Source organism: Lissotriton vulgaris, chromosome 11, assembly GCF_964263255.1.
Source record: "Lissotriton vulgaris chromosome 11, aLisVul1.2, whole genome shotgun sequence".
Lineage (NCBI taxonomy): Eukaryota > Metazoa > Chordata > Amphibia > Caudata > Salamandridae > Lissotriton > Lissotriton vulgaris.
This window is the reverse complement of record NC_141699.1, coordinates 418,155,862-418,168,085: the sequence shown is the minus strand read 5'-3', so window position 1 is coordinate 418,168,085 and position 12,224 is coordinate 418,155,862. Positions and strand designations below refer to the sequence as shown.

Below are 12,224 nucleotides of genomic sequence, written 5' to 3'. Positions count from 1 at the left end.
ACCCCCGCAACATCCGGGGGTAAAGGGAGACCTCCAGAAGGTCTTATGAGTGGGTGGATGTCCATTTGGGTTGTGCGGCCAAAAAGATTGACACAGGCTCCAACGACATATTATGTGTCATATTGCAATTTCCATCATCAATCTCGGTAGTCCTCCTAAATGTATATTCTAGACCAACACCCGAGGGCAAAGAGTCTACCACGTTGGAGGAATTAACAATATTCTTAGGCACCATAGCTGTCAACCATATGGTGATCCTAGGTGGAGACTTTAACTGCCAGTTTGAGCCCTTGGAGGGCATGCTCCAGGATAGCCTATATGACAAGGATAACTTTTGGGCAATTCCGGAGACAAGATGCCCACCAGTTAAAAAATGGTCCCCACTGGTGATTCAGATGAATTCCCTTGTCCTAAAACACTCATTAAGGGCGTGTAATAGGAGAACCTTTTCAGATACATCTAATGGTTTCACGGTTTTCAGAAAAGATTGTGGTTCCCTATTAGATTATATCATAATCGACTGCAAATCATGGGGAAGATTGATTGATTTCAAAATCATGCCATGATTAGACAACGATCACCACACGCTTGTACTTGAACTAAAACCTTTAAACCCAGGGAGTATGTCTACCCCGAACAACCCTCATAGATTCTAGGTTGACAATCTCCTATTGTAGGCAGAGAGTGCGATGGACTGACTTCAGTCAATCAGAAGATAAATTGAGCACCCTATATGAAGCATTACTGCCAGTGCTTTTAACTGCTTTCACCTCAAAAATTCACAATGGAGATGGCATAGACTTAGATATGGTTGAGATGAATTACGCTAGATTAGGAGAAGTAGCATTGTACTTTTTCTATCCCAAATAAAAACAATCGGCCCAGTAGGACACCCCCCCGCCCCCTCCCCCCCCCACCCTGGGTATGACGATCTTTGCCGTAAGGCAAAAAGATCATTAGTAGCTTCTATCAAAGCCAATGATCTCCCACAAATAAGAACTGCAAGGAAGGTATATAAAGTGGCTATCTTAGAAGTTAAAAAAGGGTGGGAAATGGAAAAATGGGATACATTGAGAATTGCCCTGGGAGATAGGGACATGAGGACTTTTTGGGGTGTGGTTAATACTCGTAGCTCTGCTCCCAATATATCGGTAGACCTGAACCTGGACGAAGAGGTCTGGCGGGATCATTTCGAATCCCTCTATACTGAGGTAGAGACAATGAAGGGTGTCTCGTATGATGGATGTTTTTCAGGGACCGATCTTCCCCCCTTCCAAGGGGAATTTAACCACCATGAGGAAGACAGCTTCACTATAGGTATAAGTCTAAATTAAATAAAGGGAGCTTTAGCGAAAATAGCCCCGGGTAAAGCTCCAGGCCTGGATAAGATTCCCGGGATCTCTTTCGAAGCGAACCATCTGTCTGGGCTCCCTATTTATGGGTGTTATTCAATGCAATTCTGCAGGGTATGAAGATCCCCTCCAGCTGGGTTGGTGCGGAAATAATCCCGATTTTTAAAAAGGGTTCACTGCTCCTCCCAACCAATTCTAGACCAATCAGCCTGATAGATATCTCACAAAAAACTTTTGCATACATTTTTCTACTCAGGCTACAAACCTGGATGTAAGAAAAGGGGGTACTATCCCCCTTACAGGCAGGGTTCAGGGAAAAGTTGTCCACCCTGGACCAAGTACTTAGGTTACAATTGTTGTACTGGAAGACTGTGTGCCTGGAGGAGGGTAGTCTCTAATAAATATTTGTAGACCTGAGGTCAGCTTTTGACTTGGTCCAGAGGGAAAAATTATGGTCAGTACTGTGTGAGATGGGGGTTCCAGCATATTTAATCAATCTGATTAAACGGCTCCGCGAGAACAACTTCACGCAGATCAGGTTTGGTAGGGATGGGAAGCTAACTGCACCTATCCCGATCAAGTGTGGCGTGCGTCCGGGTTGTGTGCTTGCCCCTACTCTATTTAGCCTATACATCAATGGCTTGATTTATTAGCTCCCTGCTAGCAGAAAAAGACCTTGATGCCCCTAAGTTAGCCTCCCGCTTAATCCCGGCAATGATGTTTGCCGATGATACTTTATTAGTATCCAAAGCTCCTATGCGGATACAAAGGGTTCTTAATAAATTTGAAGTTTTCTGTAGCGAAAGAGGTTTAGAAATTAATCTACAGAGAACCAAATGTATGGTGTTTAATTGTCCAAAAAGTACACGTCCTAACCCCTTATTAGAAGGTAAACCTTTTGAAAGAGTATCCTCCTTTATTTATCTCAGCATCACCATCACAAAAACCATGGATTGGCGGGCCCCCATTATTAAATCATCCTTAAAATTGGCACAATCATCAGGTGGCATCATGAGAGTTTCCTGCAAGTCTAGTCAGAAACCGGTCAGCCTAGCAATTGAAATATACAGGGCCCAAGCCCGGGAGGTGTGCTTTATGGCGCTGAATTATGGGGCCACTTAAAATTTGAGACTTTATCGCAGGTCGATAATTACTTTCTCAGACAGTTGTTAAGACTCCCACGGAGCACTCCACTAATCCCCCTCCGACTAGATCTGGAAATAATGGCGATTGCAGATGTATTGAATCTTAAACCTTTAATGTATCGGCATCGCCTGTGGACCATACCTGATCTTCTATCATATAGGGAGGAACAACTGCTAGAAGTAATGAATGTGCGGGGGCTGTTAAATTGCCGTGGTTAGCTCATATTAAACTCATGTTAACCAGTATGGGGTTGGGGGATTGTTGGGCTGCTCCTGAGTCTGCATGTTTATCAATCACAAGAAAGGAATTAAAGGCCCATTTTTTAGAGTATCGATTGGCTCAGTTCCACAGCTGCCCTCATCCAGGTAAATTGACATAAATGTTTTCGAAATCAAAGATACATTACGCTTTGAGCAAGCTCTAGATGTCATTAAACCTGTAGCTGCTAGAAAGCTTTATCTGCAGTTCAGGCATGGGGCCCTCTCTCGCTGCTGTTTTACATCTAAATGGAAGGGTTTGCAAGCTGTGAATTGCCCGGCATGCGATTGCCCCGAAGAATCTGTACTCCACATCTTCTTTAGCTGTCCTGGCTACGATAAAGCGAGGAGACGCTTGTTGGTGCAGATTTGTAGGAATCTTGGAAACAGGCGGTGCTCTGAGGCGTTCAGGATACTGAAGTACGATACCAGTATACCGATCGTTTACTCAGTTGCAGGATTCCTATTTTCTATGTGGTGTACTCGTAGGATTTTCATGAAATTAATTTAAGATACTCCAGTACGCCATTGGGGTGGAATAATATTAATAGTATTCTAATAGCTGGGAATAATACCACCTGGTGGTTGGCCCTGATATTTTACAGAAAAAGTTTGTCTTGTGATTGGACTAGAATGAAAATAGTCACTGGCAGTGGTTGTCTGGCTGCAGGGAAATGGTAAAGTGCTAGTTTATGTCCTCAAACCCACTAAAAACTTTTGTATAAGAGTGATTTGTAGACCCGGGGAAGCCAGTGTAAGGACCAATTTTTTAGGAACATATGGTAATAATGTTGGTCATTCCTTTTATGATCCTTTTTTATCTTATTTATTTATTTCTTCGCACCATGCAACTTGAAGTGACCTTTGTCTCCCGTTCGGAACCACTCATAGAGATTTTTATACTGATTTCTTTTTTATATATATGTAATTGTGTTTCTGATGTAATCTTTTAAATTATCTTGTATGTATTGTGTTGTACTTTTTAGGTCCTACTGACCGAAATAAAGTTGTTTCAACTGAAATAAGAAAGCCAGCTGGTTGACCTGAGATTCAGTTGTAAGATTAAGGATAGTCTGTTTTTTGGGTGCAACAAGTAGGTTGTCTTGCAAAAAAAGATGATAGAGGTATGAAGATTAGTGACAGTGATGAAGGAGAGGTCCAAGGCAGGTTATCTGTAACTAGATTAAGCCATGGATAGTTGGGAAAGGACAGAGATGTAAAAACTTGTGAAATCTGTCCAGAGGAAGGTTGAAATATAACTACACAGGTAGAAGAGGTGTTCTGTTTGTGAAAAAGGTGGCTTAGAAAATGAATCATGTGGTCAGGATTAAGACATCAGGAAACTGACGCAGGTACATATTGGATAAGGACTGGGTACGTTTATGAAAAGGGAGATGGATAAACTGAGAAATGGCCCTGCACTAGTCTCACCCAAAAAATGTCAGTTTTGCAGCTGACAAATGTTAAATGAGTTTAATAGTGGGGAGTACAGTAGCAACATTCAGAATACACATTATTAAAACACAAACAAGATCATTGATCTGGTATTGTTGTATTTATGCTTCAACAAATGTACATTATAGTCAGAGAGAGATTTCACATATCAGATGATATGCCTCAGTTTAATGCTATATCAATTTACAGAAAATCTTAATTGAAGTATAATCAATCATTAATACATTTTGAAAACCAAGTATCATTTGAGTGACCAAGTTTAGTTGTTAAATACAACATCGAGAGTAGCCATAATGCTGAAGTAGCCAACACGTGTTTCGCATAATATCCACTTCTTCAGGGCTCATTCAATAAATAGAACATCACACCAAATCTCCCAAGAAAAAGCAATGAAAGCATCAATGGTGAAGTAAATACACCGTAATTTGCATGTTGGGTTCATCCAATATTAATTCTCATGCATATGCGTAGCCTTATTCGTGCCTCCAAGCGTTCCAGAGTCTAAAGGTAAAATTATGATTCCATAGAAAAGTTGCAGACATGTTGATGTAATGTCTTCTACAGCAAAGGCAGTGTGTTCCCGCATGGACCATCATAGTTAATGCAATTTTATGGTCCATGAAGGAAGCAGGTGTTGACCTTGGCATGTTTCCACGTGTCTGGGAATGTGGCTGAGTCAATGGAGGTGTTGCAGATGAGTGTTAGTGCTTCACTGAGCAATAGGAGGCGTTTGGTGAAAGTAGGGCTCCGATGGGGCGCCCGAGTGGATGGTTTTAAAGGTAGCAGTAATTTTGACGGTGGTGAGGGCAGGCCCGGGAGGTCAGTGTTTGGAAGCTGAGATCTAGCGGTGCTTGGGTCCGGTTGATATTCAAAATTGCCATGTAAGGAGGTCATCTAAAAGAAACATGTTAGTGATAGATTCCTTACCTTAGAATTACCCCCAGGCGTCAGACTGGATCTAGAAAGTTTTCGTCAGCAGTATCCCTGCGCGTCGGAAGGTAGCGTTGTGCGGCTCTTTGTCCGTCGTTGGCATCGTGGTCGCTGAGTTGACGTCGCAGCAGCTACATAGACTACGCCCTTGCTCGCTGACGTCATTTCTTTCTTTTTCTGATCCGGAAAGAGCGGTACCCCCAATCAATTTTTGAATGAGTTTTTTCGAGGCTTTTTGGCTCTATTTTTTGAGTTGATCGACTCCTGGTGCAGTAGGGATGCCTGGCTTCAAGTCCTGCTGTGACTGTCATCGCATGATGTCGGTGACAGACCCGCACTACGTATGTCTTTACTGCCTGGAGAACGACCACGACCCCAAGTCGTTCTCCGACTGCTGGACCAAGGCGCCGAAGTCTTTGCGGGAGTCATCCCGAACGTTGCTAGAAGCCCGGCAGTCGGCTCCGCGCCGCTCAAGCTCCGGGTCCCGTGGGAGGTCAAGGGACCAGTCACGGAGCCGCCACCACCGTTCATCGGGATCGAAAGGGTCAGGGATGACGAAGCATTCCAAGAAGTCGAAGAAGCGCCATCGCTCCCCGACTTTGCGACACGGCTGAGGGTGCGGGTGGTGCCTCCCCCGCGGCTCCAGCGGAACCTACGCAGTCGCTGCCACCCTGCCCACCCTCCGGCTCAGCTGCAGGAATTTCTGTCAGCCATTGCTCGCCTCTTTGGATCGTCTGGCTCCGCAGGCATGTCTTTGGGCCCCGCAGGCCTGACTGGGGTTTCTAGTCCTTTACTTCCGGCGGCTCCAGCTCCAGCATTGTTGTCGGCCCCGGCCCCGGCGCCGCAGTACCCCCATGGATCCGGGCCTAGATTCCGGTCGACGCCGGTTGACCTTGTGACACCTCCACCGACGTCAACCACACCGGCACCACCTCTGACGTCGCCCGGCCTCCCGACGACATCTCCCCCGGTTTCAGCCCCGAAGTGGATACGGCGCCGGACCGCCGTCGCTCGATGCTGATTCGGACGCCGGTGGGGGATTTCTACCCTTATGTCCATCCTCCTTATTTTCGGCCTGTTTATCAGCCTTCGGAGGAAGGAGAGAACTTGAGGACCCTGTCACAGCACAAAGTGAGATTGACCCGGACTGGGCAGAGGAGTTGGGGATGCCAGTGTTCTTGATTCCTCTCCTGACCTTGGCATGCTGTCTCCTACCGGTGGCTATGGAGGAGTGTGCAAGTTACGCAGTGGTGTTGCCTAGGGCGGCCGAGGCCCTCCATCTTGAGCTCCCTACAGTGGCCATCAGGACTAACCTCCTGACAGAAGTTCTTCAGCCGGCAGCTACCTCTTCAAAGCCACTGCTTCCTTTTAACAATGCAATTTCGGACATTCTTTTGGGCACCTGGTCCAGGCCCAAAACAGGGGCTCCTGTAGATAGGAACGTGGCCCGACGCCATCGCGCGGCCCGGGCGACCTCCTTTTCCTTTTCTAATACCCCACCCCTGAGAGCTTGGTTGTCCAAGCCTCTGCGTCCCCGAGTGCATTCCCTACCGCACCACCGGACAGGAAATCCAAAAGCTGGAGCATTTCGGTAAGAAGATTTTTTCTTCCGCCAGTTCAGGGCTGCGGTCTGTCAACACCTCATGCTTCTTGGGCCGTTATTCCCACTCTGTGTGGGATATGGTGGCGCATGTGCTGCCGCAATGTCCTGAAGAGGCCCGGACAGTGCTCTCTCAAGCTATTGCTGAAGGGAGGGATGCAGCCAAGTTCGGTATTTGCTGTGGCCTTGACACCGTTGACTCGCTGGGCAGGGCGATTTCTACGAAGGTGGCGCTCCTCGCTACTCCTGGCTGAGGACAACTGTTTTTTCTGGGGACGTCCAGAACAGTTTGATGGACATTCCCTTTGATGGACATTCCCTTTGATGGCTATCACCTTTTCGGCAACAAAGCAGATAGTGCGTTGGAGAGCTTTAAGGACTTGCGGGCTACGGGCAAGTCTTTCGGCCTTTCTGCCACTCGCCCTCCTCTACCTTCTGCTTTTCACTCCATTTGTGGTCCCGGAAGGGGTGCCCCAACACGTTTGTTTCAAAGCCACAGGCCTGCGCAGCAACAGTCATAGCGCGGCCGCTGACGTGGGACCCGCTGAGCCGGGTCAGGGGGCCAGCTGGCGGGTCAGTCAACCTCCACCCCAGCCACCACTGCCTCCAAACCTTCCTAGTGTGCTTTTTCAGGCCCATCAAACGCCAGTGAGCGGCACAATACGCCATCACCTCCCCCACTGGTGCACCATCACTTCAGACAGGTGGGTTTTACAAATAGTCCGAAGGGGCTACTCCCTCCCCTTCGAGACTACCCCTCCTGCCATGCCACCCCAGTACCCCCGCATGACGGGGATCACTTGGCACTTCTTCAACAGGAAGTCGCGGCCCTCTTGGCCGAAGGGGGCCATCGAGCTCCTTCATTTGCCAGAAGTAGGGCGTGGTTGTTACTCCCACTACTTTCTGGTGCGTCTTATCGTGGACCTAGGGGACGTCAATCGCTTCCTCCGGAAGGAGAAGTTCAAGATGTTAACTCTGGCTCTCTCGACCCTGGAGACTCGATGGTAGCGTTGGACCTTCAGGACGCATATTTCCACTTTCCCGTCCTGCTTGCCCACCGGCGTTTCCTGTGGTTTATGGTGGGCCACGAGCACTTTCAGTTTACTGTGCTCCCCTCTGGTCTTACAAGCGCCCCTCAGGTGTTCACGAAAGTGATGGTCGCAGCTCATCTGCGCAGATCAGGGGTTCCAGTCGTCCCCTATCTCGACGACTGGCTGTTGAAGGCGGGCTCGCCCCGGACAGTCGTCTCCCACCTCCTGACTACAGCCGACTTCCTGCATTTGCTGCGGTTCTCACATCACTTTGCCCACCTTCTTTACGCCTCCTCATCCTTCCAGAGAAGAAGAGAGGCTCCACTGTCTGGACCCAAAGCATGCGCTCTCATTTTACCTGAATCGCACACAACAGTTCCGGGTGGATGACCAGCTATTTGTTGGCTAAGTAGGTGCCAAGAAAGGTCAGACCGTACACAAGCGGACTATCTCCCGATGGGTTGTCTTGTGTATTAAAGTCTGTTATTCTCTGGTGAAAAAAGGAGCCTCCGGGGGGGCTGTGCGCCCATTCAACCAGGGCGAATGCTGCCACTACGGCACTGGGACGTGGGGTCCCCTTACAAGACATTGGTGGCACCTATGTGGGCCTGGTTGCACACTTTTACTAAGCACTATTGCCTGGACTGCCAAGTCTGGAGAGACCGCTTCTTTGGCCATTCTGTTCTCTGAGACTTCCTGATGTGATCTTGGTTCGCAGACCCACAACCGGTGTTGGTATTGCTGGGGTATCTATTCTAAGGTAAGGAATCTATCACTATCGTGTTTCTTTCAGATGACCAGGTTACTCACCTTCGGTAACGATATATCTGTAAGAAACATTAGTTAGTGATAGATTCCTTACCGCCCCACCCATCCTCCCCGTTCTGCGAACGGATTTCTAGGGTTAAGGTCCCTAGTTTCAATGCACCAGTGGTCAGTATCTTGCATGGCTCTGTGTTCCTGGCGCGGAAAGTTCTGTGCAGAACTGACGTCAGCGCGCAAGGGTGGCGTCTAAGTAGCTGCTGCGACGTCAACTCGGCGACAAATGCACCAACGACGGACGCGGAGCCGCAGAATGCCACCTTCTGACGCGCAGGGGTACTGCTGACGAAAACTTTCCGGATCAAGTCTGACGCCTGGAGGTAATTCTAAGGTAAGGAATCTATCACTAACTAATGTTTCTTACAGATATATCATTACCGAATGTAAGTAACTTGTTCATTTTGTACAGAAGTTTACAGAGAGCTTGTTGCAAAGGTCTTGCGAGGGTGTGATGTTGCTGGAGATGGAAGAGACGCTGTAAAATCTTTGATAGCTGCGATTTCCTTGCTGCTGTCGTGTTGGTACCACCTACAAGAGGGCAAATTTGAAGATGTTTTAATGTGTGGTGTTCCTTCCTTTTTTTTTTGTCTGTGAAGAGAGTTCATTTTGTTGGCCGATTGTGCAAGATTTGGGTCGGATACATAAAACATTAATATGGCTCACAGTGTACATGTTCATCGTGGAGTGTGATTTTTGGCTACAATCTCCCATTACCACCCACCCTACCCACTCCATAAAAATAGTTTTCACATGCTAGAGTATTTCTGTTGTGCAAGCCAATCTGAGGAGCAACAAGAGCTGTGGCAGCAGTAAGGGTATAAAGGAGCTATATCACAGGTTGAGAAGAACTGACTAAACATTGTACATAAAAATAAGGAAAGCACACAGCAAGAGCTTGATCGTAATTTCCAAAGCTTGACAAGAACTGAGTTGGAAAGATCAGAGCCCAGAAGGATGCAGTAAAATTTATTTAACTCCTGATGTTACAGATACTTCACTAGTTGCACCTGCAACTCACCCAGAGTGTAATTTTGCATTGATTAATCTTTCATAGCTCAGTAAGCACTATCCCTGCTGTGTTCATTGTGGGCCGCACTTTGATGTTTTGTTCCTCAGCTGTTGGGTGATCGCCTGGATCTTGCAGGCAGAGTTCTGTAGAATTGTTTGGCAGCCGATCGACTCTTCTGTTTATTTCTGTTTCACAGGAGCAGATGGTGATGAACCTGGACAGACGGGTGCTGATCTTCCCACTCTACATATGCTGCAACTTCTTATACACTTCACCTGAGCTCAGACCAGAGGGCGAGAGTCTGCCAGAGACCCTGGACAGCTGAGGAAGACCTCGGAGGGCATTCCTTGGTGCCTGCTGGCCTCTCAAAGGAGGACCAGGCCAATAAGAAAAAAAAGTGAAAACCCTGTGGCCTTATTTAGCCGCATGACTGTTATTTCCTCGCAATATATCCAAAAACATATAGGAGAGACTTAAGTAAAGTCACTGTGAACTCAAAATATTGCCCTGGTATTTCCTTAGTCAGTGCAACTTTATAATCACCAGGGCGCATGCAGAGGACATTTTACAAGACATTTTGGGAAGAGTCTTGAGTGACATATCTTTTTCTACAAGTACTCGTTTCTTAATCCCAGTACATTGTGGCCTGAGATATTGTGCAATCCGAAGGCCAGTCTTGCAGGATTTTGAGTCTTCCAGTCTAAAAGCTTCCACCATGTTATGATCTTGTGAACATGTTACAATGATACTTATAACTGCATGAAGGTAGTTGAAGTACCCTTCTGATAGGTCACTACCATTATATATAGAAACGAATTGTCCAAGCCCATTGTGGAAATCAGATGCGGTCTATTTGTATGCAGTGTGCCGTATTGTAAGGAATGGGAGGTGTGGTGACCCTAGCACTGTGATAGGTTTGTGATGTGTGCATCTCATTTATAGTCGATAAACAGACCTCTTCTGAAGTTGATGGTTACAGATTCTTATGGTTGGTGAAGCTTTAGCTCTACAACCCTAAACCCCCTTGTGTCAACCAGTAACTTCATTGAAAGTTCTACTTTATTTCTACAGTTTCCCATCAACTATATCACTTGAGTCATAGACCAGTGCATCACTTTTAGGACCATTTTCCCAGAATTTTCAGCAACTTTTGGCATTCTGGCACATTTTCCGTTTATCCTTTTTCTGTGGTATATAATTAATCCATCCGTCATCTGCAGGTTGCTTTGCACTAATCAACCATTTAGAATGGGTTGTCACACCTAGAATAGTGTCACCAGAAATGCTGAAAAAATGTTACTTAATTGAAACGATTAGAGATGCAGGTTTAACATTTATATTTTAATTGGTTTTCAAGCTTAGCGGTCTAGAGCAAGAAGAGGGGATATGATGATTTCATTCAGTGCATGATTTTTTTTTAATTCACACTGTTATTTGATGGATCTAGCCTAAACTAGGTCCGAAATATTTTTGTGCAGTGCTACACCCAACTTAACTTGGTTTTCTTTTCTGCCATTAAAATATGTCTGATCTTGCAGACCATAGCTTGCCCCATAAAACCGTCCAGTATATTACACTTTAGAAGCAGCGATGAAATCAAGCCCCTAGTGTAGTGGGGAATGCATAAAGAATGCTGCACTGTAGCATTAATGACCTTTCTTGAGGCATTTCTCTCAAGGTAATGGTCCACTAAGTTCTGCATTATAAATGAAAGGGTAATATAAAGATGTGCAAGAAAGATGGTTTCACCTGGTGTAGTGAGTGCCTTTTTCCTTTGTGGTTTCTGCAAATGGCAAAGCTCCATTAAGCGCCGGGACCAATGTAAAACCTTGAATCAAGCCAACCCCGCCTCTGTTGTCGTATGGAAACCCCCTGGCATCAGGAGCAGCTCTTGCTGGTCGGGTTCCATTCTTCAGCTTCCACAAAAGCCAAAGCAGTTGGTATTGCTAGATAATGAAGCACCTTCAAGTCTAAATCACTGTGATTTATGTCAGTTTCTGCTGCCATTTTTACGCAGTAGTGGAAATACTTTTTTCCTGCAACTTGTACAGTTCAGTTAATCAAAATAAAGATGGCCTGGTTTTTAGTAAAAAGGGGGAAATATTAATATTTAAAACGCTATCTTTCCGAAAGCACATCTTAGTGGGATGATTTTCTTTCTTCAGAGACTCAAAAAACATGTTACCCCAGACTTTCACGTTTGGAAAAAAATATAGTTTAGCGTTTGTAATATTAAATATTAAAATGGTGCCCCATGAGCTTTAAGTGAAAGCAACAAATAAGGAAATCGGAGATATATAATTTTGGGAGTTGCAAAAAGAGAAGAGACGGGAAGAGTGATAAGATTAACAAAATCTTATTGAGACACTCTCCTTGTAAGTAACATTATTATGCCAAAGTGTGGGAGAGAAACAAAGTATTTCAATATTGTATTTCTGGTGAGATCACCTGACTGTAAAATTAGTTGAATGATGTTATCGTACAGAATTTTGTGGATCGATTATATTAGATCATTTTTCTGGATTGAACCTTGGGAACTGAAGAGCCAATAAGAAAGGGCCTTATAAGGGATTACAACTACGGCTATGGGACAGCTCAGGACCATTCTGTGGTTGCGAGGCC

The 12,224-nt window shown here is 45.9% G+C and overlaps 1 protein-coding gene across 1 annotated transcript in view; it reads left to right on the top strand.

Annotated features, from left to right (window-relative positions):
* GMCL1 (germ cell-less 1, spermatogenesis associated) overlaps positions 1-11,059 on the top strand; it is a 318,745-nt gene extending 307,686 nt beyond the window's left edge. Inside the window, exon 14 of the mRNA XM_086943476.1 lies at positions 9,799-11,059. Within this exon, the coding sequence (XP_086799602.1) occupies positions 9,799-9,927 (129 nt within the window). The 3' untranslated portion in view covers positions 9,928-11,059. The remainder of the gene's footprint in view (positions 1-9,798) is intronic.
* The last annotated feature ends 1,165 nt before the right edge of the window (positions 11,060-12,224 follow it).